Source organism: Etheostoma spectabile, unplaced genomic scaffold (genome assembly GCF_008692095.1).
Source record: "Etheostoma spectabile isolate EspeVRDwgs_2016 unplaced genomic scaffold, UIUC_Espe_1.0 scaffold363, whole genome shotgun sequence".
Lineage (NCBI taxonomy): Eukaryota > Metazoa > Chordata > Actinopteri > Perciformes > Percidae > Etheostoma > Etheostoma spectabile.
The window spans coordinates 91,608-111,215 of NW_022605593.1; the positions used below are offsets into that span (position 1 = coordinate 91,608).

At 44.9% G+C, this 19,608-nt stretch overlaps 1 protein-coding gene across 3 annotated transcripts in view; it reads left to right on the forward strand.

Annotated features, from left to right (window-relative positions):
• The first annotated feature begins 6,611 nt into the window (after window positions 1-6,611).
• The window catches only part of bcan (brevican), a 40,636-nt gene continuing 27,639 nt past the window's right edge, over window positions 6,612-19,608 (forward strand). For 2 of the 3 annotated variants that reach the window (XM_032511418.1, XM_032511419.1), the window contains exon 1: window positions 6,633-6,993. In XM_032511418.1, the coding sequence (XP_032367309.1) occupies window positions 6,980-6,993 (14 nt within the window). In that variant the 5' untranslated portion in view covers window positions 6,633-6,979. The other variant, XM_032511421.1, reaches the window with a different exon arrangement.

Consider the following 19,608-nt stretch of genomic DNA (forward strand, 5'->3'; position numbering starts at 1 on the left):
TGCGCGTTCGTGATTGTGAGTGAAGGTGAACAGCGGCAATCACAAACTACAAAATAAAATAAAACAAAACATCTATGTCGCGCGTGCAATACAACTGTGCAGCTTTTATTTTGAAAAGTGTTATTTATGGACGTATGTCCGTGCGTAACCTGTGAGGGAAGGTCACAGCGACTAGTTGATGGCCGGTTACGCCTCCCCCCCCCCGGAGCTCTGTTCCCTTCCAATAAAAACACCGGATGTCCAGTTACGCCCCGAGATGCCCCGTTACCCCCCGAGATGCCCCTCTACCCCCGAGATGCCCTGTTACCCCCAGATGCCCCGTACTCGCCGGAGATGCCCGTTACCCCCGAGATGCCCGTTACCCCGCTCTAGATGGCCCGGTTACCCCCGAGATGTCCCGGTTACCCGCGAGATGCCCGGTTACCCCAGATGCCCCGTTACCCCGAGATGTCCCCTTACCCCAGAGTGCGGAGACTACGTTACCCCAGATGCCCCGTTACCCCCCGAGATGTCCCACTTACCCCCGAGATGCCGGTACCCCACGAGATGCCTGTTACCCCCGAGATGTCCAGTTACCCCCGAGATGCCCCGTTACCCCCGAGATGCCCGTTACCCCCAGATGCCCCGTGTACCCCCCGAGATGCCCCCGTTACCCCGCGAGATGTCCCGTTACCCCCGGTCCCTCAATAAAAAAAAAGGGAAGAGGAGAGGAGAAGGATACAGAACCAGCCGCAAGGGGGAGATCCCCGTTACCTTCCGGTGCGAGATGCCGGCTGTTACGCCTCCGATTATTCCCCGTTAACCCGAGATGTCGTCCCTTACCCCCGAGATGCCCGGTTACCTCCTCGGATTTTTGCGGCAGGGGGGGTGGAATTAAGACGCCTAGGGCGTTACCCCCGAGATGTCCGCGCTTACCGCCCGAGAGCCCGGTTACCCCGAGATGCCCTTTAGCGCTCACCGCCTCGGGAGTGTCCAGGGGGTTACAGTCCCCCGAGAGTGCCGCGTTACCGCCAAGATGCCCCGTTCACCCCGCGAGATGTCGCCCTTATCACCACCGAGATGCTCTGTTACCACCCGAGATGCCCTGTTGAAATTTTAACATTTTGTTGTTCTTTTACTACACTTTTCTCAATTTTTAAAAAAAACTTTATTCCTATTTTTTGTCACTTTTCTGACTTTTTAAAAATTAAGTTTTAATCAATTTTTTTTTTACAATTTCTTTGTCACTCCTTCCAGTGTTTTTGATGTTTTTTGTCCCTTTTTTCCGATTTTTTAAATTAATTTTATTCCTATTTCTTTTCTTTTTGGTCACTTTTTTTCCATTTTTTTGGATCAGTTTTTTGGCGTTTGAGAAAATGACGTTTTTCCTGCTTTTTTTTTCAACATTTTTCCCTTTTTTCAACGTTTTTTTCTGACATAGAAAGTTTCTGTAAACCGTTCATATTTGACCACGAGGGTTAAAGATACGGTAAAGGTGTCTTTCCAGACTGTTCCCGCAGTTCTATTATTTCCTTTTACCCACTTAATCATTATATTTCTACATTACTTATGATTATTTAACACACATCTTGTGTGGATGTTTTGTGAAAGCATTAATTGTCAACCCTACAATATCGTCATCGAGGTATTTGGTCAAAAATATCGGAATATTTGGTTTTTTTCCATGTTTTTGTTTCTACAGAAAGTAGCTTTGGTCAGTAAAGGAAACATTTATGAATTTCTCAGTCGTATCACAGTCGTTATTAATGACTTTCACCCATCCACTGACGGAATTAACCATCCAGGATCAAATGATTGACTCGTCAAGCGTTAATTTCCCGTTCTGTCCAGGGCCGACCTCTCTGTCCCCAGAGCTTGGGGACATCTTCATCATGGCGTCTGCTGTCCTCAGTCCTGACAGCAGTGGCTGTCCTCCCACTGGCGTAAAAGCCGTAAACTACCGCTCTATCGCAGCCTCACGCTGCTCCACTTTCTGCATCCTCTGGCAAAGTGTTTGTCCTGAAAGGTGAGCGATCAGCACTGTTTCCCTGCTGGGAATTCAACACCTGCTCATTAATTATACAGCAGAGCATCCTGAGCCGGGAAAAGCCACACCAGACACGACAGAAGCTCATGAAAGAGGAAAAAACGCACCAAAACCTCCCCGATGACACACCGCCCCAACCATTCACCAGCATTTTTAAGGGTAACTTTGGTATTTTTCAACCTGGACCCTATTTCTCCGTGCATTTGTGTCTAAATTACAACACTTTTTAAAATGAGTCCCGTGTTAGTGGCTTTTTTTAGGCTTTTATTTCCACAGGACAGATGAAGACACACAAGGGGAGAGAGAGGGGGACTGACATGCAGCAAAGTACCGCTGGTCGGAGTTGAACCCGCTGCACTGAGGAGTCAATCTCTATATATGTGCGCCTGCTCTACCAACTGTGTTAACCCGGCTACAAGATTTAACGCAACCTTGTTTGGCAAATGTGCACCTTCAATTTGCGTCCACCAGAAGTGCTGTTTTCACCACTGACTGGCTCAGATTATTATGGTACGTTCACACCGCCACCGACTTGAGCTGCAAAAAAGCTCTGGCCGCCCCGCCGAGGACGCTTGTCAAAAAGTACGGGGACGCTTAGTGACGCTAGCCGCTCTGACGTGGCGGCGTTTTCTGTTCGACCGGGAGAAGCGCACGCAGCCACGGCCAATACACTGACACTAGAAACCTTTATAAATTACATATATAATGACAGAAGTTGTATTAATTGGTCGCAACGGAGTCTGTTAGTAGCTAGCTCGCTCGTTAGCCGCTGAGCCATAGCGGCGTGCAGGCAGAGCGAGCAGCCGCCGGACTAACCTAGTGACCCGTGCCGGACTTCACTGTGAGCGGATGTGACCGGCAGGTAACGTTAACTTGTTCCTATGTACAAACAACGTTATATTATAAACGAAAGGTAACCCAGCAACGGCGATTATGAGCTTGTCCTCAGAATTAATGTTTTGGTAGGAACGAAAGATTACATCGTATGTTTCTCCAGGATCAGCCAGCGTGAAGGACGTCTATATTCCGATTGGCGGCTGGCGGTAGCCGCTGCTTGCCGCTGAACCGCGTCATAGCTCATTACCATAAAGTTGAAAAATTTCTGATTGACGCTCAACACGCCCAAAACGCGACGCCGACATATTTGCCGCTCCTTGCAGCTGAGAGAAGCCAGCTTCCATTGAAAATGAATGACTTCCGGTAACTTTAGACGCTCAAGTCGGTGGCGGTGTGAACGTACAGTTAGTGTCTGACAATATTATAGAAAGGATGCCTGCAGATTTAGAGACCTTTTTGTTATAGAGTAAGATCCTTTTTGTTTTACATGAAACGACCACGAAATCAACATCACCAAACCCACCAGACTCCATTTAAATAATCACGCATTTTGTCATCGTAAAGCAAACTTCATTCAAAGTCGACAGCAACAAAATAAAACCATTAAAAACCTTCTTGGTTCGTCTTTCCACTGTTCCAACAACCACCACTCTGGTTTTGGTTGAAATGAATCCTTAATTCACCCATTTACATGTAGACATAGGCTGGTTATGTACACGCTAAAAGTACAGATTATTTACATGGAGTCTGGTGGGTTTGGCGATTTCTGATTTGTTGAAGATTTTTGTTCATAAATTCCTAAATCACCAATGCATGAGATAATACTAAAAATACAAAAAATACTAGGTGGGGGTGCCAGCTTTGATCCGTGTGTCTTGTTCTTACAATACATCCACATCCATTCATCAAACACCTCTGCATGCTTGGCGGTTTTTAGAAAATTACTAAAATTGTAGAATACACATCCTTCCCTTGATCCAGCCGTCAGAAAAGGGAGTTTTGGTTACCTTTAAAGATCAGAGGCTTTACTTGAAGCACACCGAGACGTTCAGTCGTCACGTGAAGGCCTTCACTTCACCAAGTCACCTTGGACCTCTTCAGCCTGCTGGGTCACAGACAAGGTTGAGCAAAAAATAAATAAGTGATTAAAGTCTAGATTATCCCGTACGGCTTATCCCTCCTAAAGCTCCTTGTTCATGAGCAATAATGTGAGCAATTTGATTTTATGCCCTGTTATTAGATATTACATAAATAAAAAGCCAGGGCTGCAAAAACAAAAGAGGCTTTGGACTTTCTTCTGTGGGTGTTTTGATATGTCAAAACCAAGATTTTCTCCTTCCTATTTGAGGCAGAATAAAAAAAAATAAAAAAAAGAGAAAATGCAGCTGTCGGCTCGCTGATACTTTTTGTTCTTTTGACCTTTGTTTAATGCACTTTGACATTGTTGATTTAAACACTCGACATTTGAAATGAAAGAAGATTAAGTGTTCACCTGCTGTATTAATAAGTCCTTGAAATACATAAAAGAGTGCCGTTTGGTCTCATTAGGCAATGCAGTGTGGATTTTATGGATTATATAACCCCCCCCCCGGGTCATGTTATTGGTGAGCTTGACTCTGCAGATCAACCTCTCCATACACACCGTGTTAGTCAGGGTCCAGGCCCATCCACATGTGCATAATACGACTTTGATTACCTACTACCAAGCCATGAGGAATGTGTCTATTTTGCACATTGGCAGCCGACCTCACACATACAGTACACACAGTATATACAGTACACACAGTACACACAGTACAAACAGTACATATAGTACACAGAGTACACACAGTACATACAGTACGCACAGTACATACAGTACACACAGTACATACAATACATACAGTACACACAGTACATACAGTATGCACAGTACATACAGTATATACAGTACATACAGTACACAGTACATACAGTACACACAGTACATACAGTATGCACAGTACATACAGTATATACAGTACATACAGTAACAGTACATACAGTACACACAGTACATACAGTATGCACAGTACATACAGTATATACAATACATACAGTACACACAGTACATACAGTATGCACAGTACATACAGTACATACAGTACATACAGTATATACTATGCTATGCTATTCTGCAGTGTCCTGGGTCTTTTCTGGTGCTCATAGCTCTAGACCCAACAAAGAAGTGTGTGATATCTCAAGATATCGACGGTGCCAAAGTTAAGAGGGTCAGCTTGAGCCTCGATCTGGGATCTGCATCAGAAACCACGGCAGGCCCTGTAACACTGCTTTCCACTAACCTCCAAACGGAGATAGTCCTGGAGCAAAACATCCCCGTTATCGTGCAGCTGTCTACGCAGGCTCCCTGATTGAGACGGGGACGCAAACACACAACATGTTTGGACATCAGAGACTGGATAAATACTTCTCGTCTCCCGTCCCCTGACCTACAGTATGTCGACCTGATTTCTAAGCTTCACCTGTAGTCTCGTCAGACAACTACGTGGCGTTTCTGGAACTTCCACCACACCTAGACCCTTCTTTATTTCTGGAGCTTTTAGCATATTTCAGTTGATTTTTTTGGGTTTTCTGGCACATTTACTTCTCATTACGTCTCATACAGTCTCATTATGGCTCTGATAAAGCTACTGTACACGCCCAGCATACTGCAGACAGACAGACACAAGCTAGGGAACATGCTAAGCAATATGTATATAATATAATGTATATACTCACACCTGGTTACAACGTATTAGTGATCATAACATAACAAAAAAAGACCAAAAAACTAAAATTGTTACATCTGGGGTTGCATGTCATCATTATTATTAATCATTAAATGTGATTAAAATGAATTGCTGTCATTAAAAAGAGCAGGGTTGTCATCACAAGAGTGTGTCTGAGTGTGTGTGTGTGTGTGTGTGTGTGTGTGTATGTTTGAACATAAAACATCAGTTCAAATTCCTGTCTACAACTGTCCTGTCTATTAAAGGCTAAAATGCCCCAAAAATATCTAAAAAAAAAAAAAAGCAATACCTAAATCGGATACCCTATATTTAATAATTATGATATCTGTATCTCAATTATGAGTAAGCATTGAATGAAGGAGAAAAAAAGGGAGTTAAATCAGGTTTCCATAATGAAGACTTTGGTATTATGAGGTAAATTTGCTGTTAATTTTGAGAGCTTCCCTTGTAATTATTAAGACACAAAATACAAATACTATTCCACAAAATATCCATATTATCTCTGGGAAATCCAATGCACTTTTTTAACATTTATGTTTTTCTTCAAGTGGACCGAATCAGACGAAATGAATAAAGTTGCTGCTGGAGTTGTAAAGTTGCCAACTGTTTGTTAGCTCCTCTGTCGCCTAGTGGCTATTAATAAAAAAAAAAGTAGTGTGATAGTGTGAATATTGATTTATTCTTTACATAAATTAGTGCAGTTCAAAGTCAATGTATTAGTTTTGGGGACTTCTGCATAGACTGTGTCCCCACTTACCTCTACATGGAAATGTAGTGTATTTGTAAAAGATCCCTTCATTTTGTTCACCTCATGGTTTTTCTACATCAGCAGGATTAGGATTTTCCAGGCAGGAGGAGGAAGGAGGGGGCTGTGTGTGTGTGTGTGTGTGTGTGTGTGTGTGTGTGGGGGGGGGGGGGGGGGGGGGGGGGGTGCTGGTCTTTTAACACTGCCCTCATCCCAGTTTCTCCTCTCTTCACCTCCTCTGCTCTCAGCGGTAGGAACAGAGCCCAGTTTCTGTCTGTCCAAGTCTCTGTCCCTGCTGTCTCTGTCCCTACTGCCTTTGTCCCTACTGCCTCTGTCCCAATCTCTCTGTCTTTCCCTGTCTCTTTCCCGCAATCTCCGTCTCTGTCTCCGTCTCTGTCCCACTTTGATCCAGTCTCTCCGTCTCCGTCCCGGTCTCTCCGTCTCTGTCCCACCCAGTTTGATCCAGTCTCTCCGTCTCCGTCCCAGTCTCCCTGTCTCCGAGAGGCTGCTGAAGGACTCTGAGTCGTTCACCCATCCGACCTGCACCTGCGTCCCCTGAGGACACCCACACCTGCTCCCGGTCCGCGCCGACAACTGAGCCTGATGATGGACATGAAGTAAGTCTGCTTTTATCTAAAAAGGCTAATTAGACCCAACTGGAGTAAGTCTTACTCATGTCTTACTAGTAAAAACGCGACTTACTAGTAAAAACGCGTTTTTACTTTTGCCTTTATTCTTTATCAGTGCACGCGCCTATTTATAAACTATAAACCGGTGATATTTACAATCAACCCTCATCAACAACTCGTTTCGGATCGCAATATTAATAAAACATACTGTATGTCTTGATATAGTTCGTCTGGAAACCTTCCATGAACATAACTTTAACGTTAATATGTATATGCATTGCAGGACAACATTTCCCACAATGCCCAAATATAACCAAATGTATCAGAGTGATAACTAACACAAACATTATGACAATAACCGACAGTATTTGTAGTGGAGATCGGAGATAATTATAAAGTTATATAAGTTATGTATCACGTCTAATTCCTCCAATCAGAAACAAGTTCGAGATCACCTGGTTTCCTCTGAGGGGGGGGGGGGGGGGGGGGGGGGTGGCAGTAGATCTGTCTACACTCTTAAAACTGCTGGGTTAAAAATAACCCAACTTGGGTCATATTGGTAACCAAGTGCTGGGTCAAATATGGACCGAGCCAACGCTGGGTTGTTCTGACCCAGCAGCGTTGGGTTATATTTTCTACCCAACAATTGGTTAAAATAACCATTTTTTTGGGTTAAAACAACCAAAAATGGGTTCTAAAAATATAACCCATATTCTGGGTTATCTGTTTGTTTTTTTCCACTTAATTTTTGCATTAAGAAATGTACTGACGAAATTATGAAATATCCCAAAAAATCCCAGCATTTAGTTTTATTGCTTCAAGCCAAATATGTCACTTTAGACAAAATTAAACATTGCACTTAATTTCAGTTAACATTAAAAGTAGTATAAAAGAATACAAAAGTAATTTTACATTTTTGTTTCAAAACATGTGATGTGTCAATTATTACATCCCTCAACGGACAAAAAGTCACAACTTCATGCATTTAACTTTCAAACAAACTTTTAAATCTTTAAAGTGGCCCAAAAAACAATCTCTTTTCTGGGACTTGGGGGTTATTTGTGTCTCTGGTGCTCACACACACACACACCACACACCACAACACACACACACAACACACACACACACACACACACGATAAAAACCATCCATGGTGTCTGAGTGAGATCTGGTTCCTGAATGTCCTCTGTCTTCAGTGCAGAATCTGGGCCCTTTAACTGACCTGGTGCCACAGCCCTACATAGAAATTAAAAAACTACATACGTAGCAATCTGAGAGCGCATTAAGTTGACAAGCGTTTCGATTTGTCCTGGTTCACGAAACACGGTCAGCGTTGATCAAGTCCTGGTCTCTGAACACGGTCAGTGTTTGATTCAGGTCCTGGTCTCTGAAACACGGTCAGCGTTTGATTCTGTCCTGGTCTCTGAAACCCGGTCAGCGTTTTGATTCAGGTCCTGGTCTCAAACACGGCAGCGTTTGTCTTCCGCTGGTCTCTGAAACCGTCAGGTTTTGATTCTGTCCTGGTCTCGAAACATGGTCAGCGTTTGATTCAGGTCCTGGTCTCTGAAAAACGGTCAGCGTTTGTTCTTGTCTGGTCTCTTAAACAGGTCAGCGTTGATTCAGGTCCTGGTCTCTGAAACACGGTCAGGTTTGATTCTGGTCCTGGTCTCTGAAGCACTGGTCAGCGTTTGATTCAGGTCACTGTGGTCTCTGAAACACGGTCAGCGTTTGATTCAGGTCCTGGTCTCTGAAACACGGTCAGCGTTTGATTCTTGTCCTGGTCTCTGAAACACGGTCAGCGTTTGATTCTGGTTCTGGTCTCTGAAACACGGTCAGCGTTTGATTCAGGTCTGGTTCTGAAACACGGTCACGCGTTGATCGTCTGTATGAACACGGTCAGCGTTTGATTCAGGTCCTGGTCTCTGAAACACGGTCAGCGTTTGATTCAGGTCCTGGTCTCTGAAACACGGTCAGCGTTTGATTCTTGTCCTGGTCTCTGAAACACGGTCAGCGTTTGATTCATGTCCTGGTCTCTGAAACACGGTCAGCGTTTGATTCAGGTCCTGGTCTCTGAAACACGGTCAGCGTTTGATTCTTGTCCTGGTCTCTGAAACACGGTCAGCGTTTGATTCAGGTCCTGGTCTCTGAAACACGGTCAGCGTTTGATTCAGGTCCTGGTCTCTGAAACACGGTCAGCGTTTGATTCAGGTCCTGGTCTCTGAAACACGGTCAGCGTTTGATTCATGTCCTGGTCTCTTAACACGGTAGCGTTTGATCGTCCTGGTTCTTAAACACGGTCAGCGTTGATTCAGGTCATGGTATTGAAACACGGTCAGCGTTTGATTTGTCCTGGTCTCTGAAAACGGTCAGCGTTTGATTCTTGTCCTGGTCTCTGAAACACGGTCAGCGTTTGATTCATGTCCTGGTCTCTGAAACACGGTCAGCGTTTGATTCAGGTCCTGGTCTCTGAAACACGGTCAGCGTTTGATTCATGTCCTGGTCTCTGAAACACGGTCAGCGTTTGATTCTTGTCCTGGTCTCTGAAACACGGTCAGCGTGATTCAGGTCCTGGTCTCTGAAACACGTCAGCGTTGATTCTTGTCTGGTCTCTGAAACACGGTCAGCGTTTGATTCTTGTCCTGGTCTCTGAAACACGGTCAGCGTTTGATTCTGGTCCTGGTCTCTGAAACACGGTCAGCGTTTGATTCAGGTCCTGGTCTCTGAAACAAGGTCAGCGTTTGATTCAGGTCCTGGTCTCTGAAACACGGTCAGCGTTTGATTCAGGTCCTGGTCTCTGAAACACGGTCAGCGTTTGATTCTTGTCCTGGTCTCTGAAACACGGTCAGCGTTTGATTCAGGTCCTGGTCTCAGAAACACGGTGGTCTGGATGAACTCCCAAACATTAGCACAAAGTTTTGGAAAACCGACATCGAACACAAAACGCCGTGAGACAGACGTCCACAGCAGCCAAAGAGACGGCTGCTCCAAGGCCCCCCCCCCCCCCCCATTCACAATGACAAAAGCTTGTGAGCACTGATGTCCCCCCCCCCCAGCATTAGAACGTATGGGGGCTCTGTGGTGGATCTCATCAGGTAGTCGGGCATGTTGGTCGCAATCTGAGCAAAAAACAAACAAACAAAAGGAAGGAATAAATACAAATTTAATATTCTTAATAAGCCTTATTAGTCTAGCCTTTGCCTAGTTCTAGATTTCAAGAATAAAAGACATATCATAAAACAACATAAAACAAAACACAAGGAAACTAGATTAATCAGATATAGAACCTCATTATATGAGCTGATATCCTTTTAATCAAATTACTGGATATAAAAACAGTAAATTTTGATTGGATGTGACGGATATTAAAAGAGACGTCTGAACTCACAGGCTGGACATGGATGAAGGTCCTGGCGTCTCCAGGCTGCTGGGACGGACTCTTGTCCCCGGTCTGTAAGGTGCAGCTGGGAGCAGAACCAGCAGCAGCTGCAGGGCTATATCGCCTTGTTTGTCTGTAACAATTAATAAAAATGCAATAAAATAAAATGCATGCAATATTAAACATTCGTAACTAACCTATGCAGCTTAGAGTTGGACAATTCTTTTTTGTGTGAATTCATAAAGGTCCGTTCAACTATGCTGGGCTGATTTAGCACCAGGTCTCCAAAGCTGACTGGACTGTGAACTAGAGGACGACAATGGGACTAGAGCTGCACAATTAATCGCAATTTTATGGAAAATCGTATCATGAACTAGATCAATATCCAAATCGCAGGGGGGCGCAATATTTGTTAAAGGCAAAATATGTGTCAAACCGTTGTAAAATAAAGTACTGTGGTACTACAGAGATGTCCCAGCATACGAATTGTATCCTACAGCCTAAAAAAATAAAAATATTAATTTTTTTTTCTTCAATGAAAATTAAAGTAATTATACAATTCCCTGATATCGTTAGTCATATCGCAACCGCAACATCAGTCAAAACAATCACAATTAGATATTTTCCTAAAATGGTGCAGCTATAATTATAACCCAACACAAATCTGGAGTCCACCAATAGGCTGCTAGTCCTGCAAGGACGTCAGTAGGTTTTATAAGAAAACACAGAACGCACATAGAGCATCCAGTTAAACACCTTTTTAACACCCCCCCCCCCTCTCTGTCCTTACGGGACTCTCCTGGGACACAATCAACCAGAACTGACATAGAATTGGTTTCAGTGCGTCAAAATAAAAAGTAGGGAAAGAGAAAGTCATTTCCTAAAGAAATCTAAGTACAGTAGAAGGCAAAGATGCAAAAGAATATGTAAGACACAAACAATGACTGGTTTTAAGTAACTGTGTAAGATTGTAGCTCACCATGCCTGGAGTGTCCACTAAGCGTGGGACCTCTGTGATGATGTCCAGCAGTGATGTGGTCCCATTAGATAATGTCCAGCAGTGATGTGGTCCCATTAGACAATGTCCAGCAGTGATGTGGTCCCATTAGACAATGTCCAGCAGTGATGTCGTCCCATTAGCTTGGATCCACGGGGCCCTACGGAGAGCAGTCTCCAACATGTGTTGGCCAACCTGGGACTGGGGCCAGATGTTGGTTTTCAGCCACTCCGTCAACTGGATGGTCTACTCTGGAGTTATAGTTGGTTCTGTGATGAGCAGAGAAATAATTAAGTTATACCAAGTTGTGAAATATTAAGACATCTCCTTTTTGAATAGGGTGGGCCGGTTTCCCATACAAGGATCAAGTTTAGCCCTATACTACAAACAAAATGAAGAGTTACGTAAAGAGTGTGAATTTCTAGATATGAAACTGGCCCATACAGTTGAAGAAGAAAAACAGGGTAGAGGACAAATCAAATTCACTTCTAAAGGAGGAGCAGGACTTGTCGCTGTAGGCCTACTGGCAAAATGACCGGGTGTGTTGTGGCACTTCTGATGAACCAATAGTCCTCAGATTGGACAGATAGTCTAGCTAGGGTCTGGATTTGCCGCGCAGAGATCTGAGGACCAGGTAACCCTAGTCTCAGATTGGACAGATAATCTAGCTAGCTGTTGGATTTACCCTGCAGAGATCTGAGGACCAGGTAACCATAGTCCTCAGATTGGACAGATAGTCTAGCTAGCGGTTGGATTTACCCTGCAGAGATTGAGGACCAGGGAACCATAGTCCTCAGATTGGGACAGATAGTATAGCTGCGTCTGGATGATACTGCAGAGATCTGAGGACAAGTAACATAGTCCTCAGATTGGACATATAGTCTAGCTAGCTGTCTGGATGTACCCTGTGGATGTGGAACGTTGTCTATATCTAACGGTAGGTGTGGCTTCTCTGCAGTCGCATCAAGAAGTCTCCTCTAAAATGTGTCTCAAACTAAATAATAAGTGCAGACCATTTGTTTTTTTTGTCTCCCTGTCTGAGATATAATCCCTTAAAGCTCACAGCAATTCTGCTTAATCAGCTTGTGGCACCAGAGTCTTGCAGCCTATGGCTTTGGTCCCCCGGCACACACAGTCAGCCACTAACAACACATAAGGCCGACTGGTGGCAAATAAGAGGCCGACTGGTGAATACGCTTCCAAATCATTCCTGTGAACTCTCAGTCCTGCTGTACGAAGTCTCTTTCTTCTTTCCTCTGAGAGGGCTCTGCGTTGCTTCCAGCCCCCCCCCGGTTGCTCCTTGCTTCCTGTCTGAATGCGTCTGTCAGGGGGGTCGGCGTTGCCCCTGGAGACGGGCAGACCCGAGTCATTCGAGGTGGCGCGATGGTGGGACTGGTAGGGGATGGAGGAGAAGCAAATGGGGGTCGGTGGTGGTCCTCGCTGGGAGAAAGCAGGGGGGGTACAGAGTAGGGGCAACAGTGGCTCAGCACTTTGTTCTCCAGGGTGACAGGCAGCAGCGAAGAGGGGCCGGCTTTGGCTCCGTGGTCTTTAAAAGACCGAGAGAGAGTCTGGGAAGTATAGGTCACTGGGTTCCTTCGCATTTTATTGATTTGTATGAATCCGCAATCCAAATCTGAATCCTGTTGAAATATCTTATTAAATCAATTCATGTTTTCAGGATTTGTAGGAAACTAAAATTCAGAAATAGCAGAAATAACTCATCATGTTCCACTGGGAATAGAACGAGTTCATGTGATATTGTACTAAAAGTTGTGCACAATAGTTCAATATTCTACAAAATTACGGCAACCACCGGCCCTTGATGACCAATTCAGTTAAGTTTAGCGCTCTTATCAGGTACATTTAGCCGAGAAAAGGTGACTGGGAACCGAGTACAGGGCACCGGGAGGTGCGGGTTGTTTCAGCGGGAGTTGCTTGTTGAGTTTAGCCGACACGAGGTAACTGCCATGCACGTCGACAGGTAAGTCTAGGCCACAAAACGTCTAGATATGTTGTTTTCTCACCCAAACATCCTCCTCGACCTCCCTATGCAGACCAGAGCGCTCATACTCAGCAACAGTCAATGTGGTGCATACGTTAAGAAATTAGAGACCGACCGATAAGGGTTTTTTAAGGCTGATACTAACACGAATATTTGGTTATTTAAAAATCCGATATGCCGATATATCGGCCAATGTATATATTAAAAAAAAAATCCAATAACACGTTACAAAACATAAACAGATTTCCCTAACATGAGTAATTTGTAGTTATTTATGAGTTCTCACTTAAATAATAATATAATAATTTGTTTTATTGTCACAACAGAACATCAAAATATGTTAAAGTTCTGATAAATAAAATGCACAAAAATACAAACTTAAGGTATGAAACTTAAAGTCCTTTGAACAAAAACACATTAACAAAAAAAAAAATCAGTGTTCCATCACTAACAGGGACGTTGTAGAGCGTCCTCTGGTGGACAGACTATGCAATGGCATTTAAAATTAAAACGGACGGTCACCATGTTATGATGTTCGCGTTCTGTCCACCAGAGACGCTCTAACAACGTCCCTGTGTGATGGCGTTGCTGTCTGTCCCGAGACGCTCTACAACGTCCATGTTAGTGATGGCGTTGCATGGTCTGTCCACCAGAGGACGCTCATACACGTCCCTGTTAGTGATGCGTTCATAGTCTGTCCCAGAGGCCCTCACAACGTCCCTGTTAGTGAGGCGTTGCTGTCTGTCCACCAGAGGACGCTCTACAACGTCCCTGTTAGTGATGGCGTTGCATAGTCTGTCCACCAAGGACACTCTACAACTGTCCCTGTTAGTGATTGGCGTTGCATAGTCTGTCCACCAGAGGACACTCTACAACGTCCCTGTAGTGATGGCGTTGCATAGTCTGTCCACCAGGACGCTCTACAACGTCCCTGTTAGTGGATGGCGTTGCATGGCTGTCCACCAAGGACGCTCTACAACGTCCCTGTTAGTGATTGCGTTGCATAGTCTGTCCACCAGAGGACACTCTACAATGTCCCTGTTAGTGATGGGCGTTCTATGTCTGTCCACCAGAGGACACTCTCAAACTTCCCTGTTAGTGATGGCGTTGCATAGTCTGTCCACCAGAGGACGCTCTACACTTCCCATTAGTGATGGCGTTGCATAGTCTTCCACCAGAGAACGCTCTACACGTCCCTGTTAGTGAGGGGTTGCATAGTCTGTCCCACGAGGACTCTCTACACGTCCCTGTTAGTGGCGCGTTGCATAGTCTGTCCCACAGAGGACGCTCTACAACTTCCCTGTTAGTGATGGCGTTGCATAGTCTGTCCCACAGAGGACCTCTACAACTGTCCCTGTTAGTGAGGGCGTTGCTAGTCTGTCCCCAGAGGACGCTCTACAACGCCCCGTTAGTGATGGCGTTGCATAGTCGGTCCCCCAGAGACCTCTACACAACGTCCTTTAGTGATGGTGTTGCATAGTCTGTCCACCAGAGGACTGCTCACACGTCCCGTTAGTGATGTCGCTTGCATAGTCTGCCACCAGAGGACGCTCTACAACGTCCCTGTTAGTGATGGCTTGTTGCGGTCTGTCCACCAGAGGACCTCTAACGTCCCTGTAGTATGGCGTTGCATAGTCTGTCCACCAGAGGACACTCTACAAGTCCCTGTTATGTTGGCGTTGCATAATCTTCCACCAGAGGACGCTCTACAACTCCTGTTAGTGATGGCGTGCATAGTCTGTCCACCAGAGGACGCTCTACAACGTCCCTGTTATGAAGGCGTTGCAGTCTGTCCACCAGAGACCTCTACAACGTCCCTTTATAGGATGGCGTTGCTAGTCGTGTCCCACCATGGACACTCACATGCCTGTTGATGGCGTTGCATATCTGTCCCCGAGGACCTCTACAACTTCCCTTTTAGTGATGGCGTTGCTATCTGTCCACCATAGAGACTCTCACTAACAACGCCCTTATGATGGCTTTGCATATCTGTCCACCAGAGGACGCTCTACAACGTCCCTGTATATTGATGGTGTTGCATAGTCTGTCCACCGAGGACTCTCTACAACTCCCTGTTGTGATGCCGTGGCATAGTCTTCCACCAGAGGACGCTCTACACGTCCTGTTAGTGATGGCGTTGCATAGTCTGTCCACCAGAGGACCTCTACAACGTCCCTGTTAGTGATGGGTTGCATAGTCGGTCCACCAGAGGACGCTCTACAACGTCCCCGTTAGTGATGGCGTTGCATAGTCTGTCCACCAGAGGACCGCTCTACACCGTCCCTGTTATGCAGTGGTGTTGCATAGTCTGCACCAGAGGACGCGTCTACAACGTCCCTGTTAGTGTATGCCATTGCATAGTCTGTCCACCGAGGACGCTCTACAACGTCCCTGTTAGTGATGGAACACTGATTTTTTTTTTGTTAATGTGTTTTTTGTTCAAAGGACTTAAGTTTCATACCTTAAGTTTGTATTTTGTGCATTTTATTTATCAGAACTTAACATATTTGATGTTCTGTGTGACTAAAACAATTATTATATTATTATTTAAGTGAGAACCTCATAACTAACTACAAATTACTCATGTTAGGGAAATCTGTTTATGTTTTGTAACGTTATTGGATTTTTTTTTTTATACATTGGCCGATATATGGCTATCGGATTTTTAAATAACCAATATTCGTGTTAGTTATCACCTTAAAAAACCCTTATCTCGGTCGACAATCTCTAATTTCTTAACGTAAGCACCACATTGACTGTTGCTGATTATGACGTCTGGTCCATAGAGGTCGAGGAGGATGTTGGGTAGAAAACAACTATCTAGACTTTTGTGGCCTAGACTTACCTGTCGACGTGCATGGCATTACCTCGTGTCGGCTAAACTCAACAAGCAACCCCTGAAACAACCCGCACCTCCCGGTGCCCGTGTACTTCGGTTCCCAGTCACCTTTCTCCGGCTAAATGTACCTGATAAGAGCGCTAAACTTAACTGAATTGGTCATCAAGGCCGTGTTTTGCCGTAACTTTTGTAGAATATTGAACTATTGTGCACAACTTTTAGTACAATATCACTAACTCGTTCTATTCCCAGTGGACATGATGAGTTATTATCTGCTATTTCTGAATTGTTAGTTTCCTACAAATCCTGAAAACATGATTGATTTAATAAGATATTTCAAACAGGGATTCAGATTTGGATTAGGCGGATTCATACAAATAAAAAAATGCGAGTGACCCAGTGACCTTACTCCCAGACGCTCCTCGTCTTTAAAGACCACGGAAGCCAGCCGGCCCCTCTTCGCTGCTGCCTGTCACCCTGAGAACAAAGTGCTGAGCCCTGTTTGCCCCTACCTCAGTACCCCCCCTGCTTTCCTCCAGCGAGACACACCACCCGACCCCCATTTTTGCTTCTCCTCCTCCCTAACCGTCCCACCCTCGCGGCCACCCCTCGCATGACTCGGTCTCGCCTCTCAGGGCAACGCCGACCCCCCTGACAGACCCATTCAGACAGGAAGCAGGGAGCAACCGGGGGGGGCTGGAAGCAACGCAGAGCCCTCTCAGAGGAAGAAAGAAAGACTTCGTACAGCAGGACTGAGAGTTCACAGGAATGATTTGGAAGCGTATTCACCAGTCGGCCTCTATTTGCCACCAGTCGGTCAGCTTATGTGTTGTTAGTGGCTGACTGTGTTGCCGGGCGACCAAAGCCATAGGCTGGCAAGACTCTGTGCCACAAGCTGATTCAGCAAATTGCTGTGTAGCTTTAAGGGTTATATCTAGACATGGAGACAAAAAACAAATGGTCTGCACTTATTATTTGTTTGAGACACTTTAGAGGAGACTTCTTGATGCGACTGCAGAGAAGCCACACCTACCGTTAGATATAAAACGTTCACATCCACAGGTACATCCAGACAGCTAGCTAGACTATATGTCCAATCTGAGGACTATGGTTACCATGGTCCCTCAGATCTTGCGGGGAAATCCAGACCGCTAGCTAACTATCTGTCCAATCTGAGACTATGGTTACCTGTCCTCAGATCTCTGCAGGGTAAATCCACACCGCTAGCTAGACTATCTGTCCAATCTGAGGACTATGGATTCCTGGTCCTCAGATCCTCTGCAGGGTAAATCCAGACAGCTAGCTAGATTATCTGTCCAATCTTGAGGACTATGTTTCCTGGTCCTCAGATCTCTGCAGGGCAATAGCCAGACCGCTAGCCTATACTACTGTCCAATCTGAGGACTATGTAACATCATGAAGTGCCACAAACCACCCGGGTCATTTTGCCAGGTAGGCCTACAACGACAGTCCTGCTCCTCCATTAGATGAATTTGATTTGTCCTCTATACCCTGTTTTCTCAACTGTATGGGCCAGTTTCATATCTAAAATTCAACTCTTTACGTACCTTCATTTTGTTTGTAGCTAGGGCTAACCTTGATCCTGTAATGGGAAACCGGCCCACCCTATTCAAAAAGATGTCTTAATATGCACAGCTTGGTAAAAACTTAATTATTTCTCTGCTCATCACAGAACCAACTATAACTCCAGATAAGACCATCCCAGTTGACGGATGGCTGAAACAACATCTGCCCCAGTCCCCGTTGGCCAACACATTTGGAGATGCTCTCCCGTAGGCCCCGTGGATCCATCTAATGGGACGACATCCCTGCTGGACATTGTCTAATGGTGGACCGCATCACTGCTGGACATATGTCAATGGACATTACATCACTCTGAGACGTTTCATGGACACATCACTGCTGGACATCATCACAGAGGTCCCCCCGCTCTAGTGGACACTCCAGCATGGTGAGCTACCAATCTACCCACGTTACTTAAACCATTCATTGTTTGTGTCTTACTATTCTTTTGCATCTTGCCTTCTACTGTACTCAGATTTCTTTAGGAATGACTTTCTCTTCCCTTCCCTACTTTTATTTTGACGCACTGAAACCAATTCTATGTCACTTCTGTTGATTGTGTCCGCAGAGTCCCCGTAGGACGAGGAGGGTGGGGGGGGGGGGCGGGGGGGGGGGAGGGGGGGGGTGGCTGTTTAAAAAGGTGTGTAACTGGATGCTCTATGTGCGTTTCTGTGTTTTCTTATAAACCGACTGACGTCCTTGCAGACTGCAGCCTATTGGTGGACTCCAGATTTTGTGTTGGGTTATTTATATCTGCAACCATTTATAGAAAATAGCTAATTGTGATATTGTTTGTACTGATGTTGCGGTTGCGATATGGACTCACGATATCAGGGAATTGTATAATACACTTAATTTCATTGAGAAACAAAAATTAAATTTTATTTTTTATGGCTGTAGATAAATTCGTTATGCTGGACCTCTCTGTATACCACAGTACTTTATTTTACAACGGTTTGACCACATATTTTGCCTTTAAAAATATTGCGCCCCCCTGCGATTTGGATATTGATCTAGTTCATGATACGATTTTCCATAAAATTGCGATTAATATGTGCAGCTCTAGTCCCATTGTCGTCCTCTAGTTCACAGTCCATCAGCTTGGAGACCTGGTCTAAAATCAGCCCGCATAGTTGAACGGTACCTTTAAATGATTCACACAAAAGAATTGTCCACTCTAAGCTGCATAGGTTAGTTACGAATGTTTAATATTGCATGCATTTTATTTATATTGCATTTTTATAATTGTTACAGACAAACAAGGCGATATAGCCCTGTCCGCTGCGGTTTCTGCTCCCAGCTGCACCTTACAGACCGGGACAACAGTCCGTCCCCACAGCCTGGAGTACGCCCAGGCCTTCATGCCATGTCCAGACCTGTCGTTTCAGACCGATCTCTTTTAATCTCCGTCACATCCAATCAAACTTTACTGTTTTTTATATCCAGTAATTTGATTAACAGGATATCACTCTATTAATGTGGTTCTATATCTATTAATCTAGTTTCCTTGTGTGTTTGTTTTATGTTGTTTTGATATGTCTTTTATTCTTAAATCTAGAACTAGGCAACATGGCTAGACTAATAAGTCTTATTAAAATTAAATTTTGTATTTATTCCTTCCTTTTGTTTGTTTGTTTTTTGCTCAGATTGCGACCAACTGGCCGACCTACCTGATAGATCCACCACAGAGCCCCCATACGTTCTATCTGGGGGGGGGGGGACATCAGTGCTCACAAGCTTTTGTCATTGTGAATGTGGGGTGGGGGGGGGGGGGCCCCTTGGAGCAGCCGTCTCTCCCCCCCACA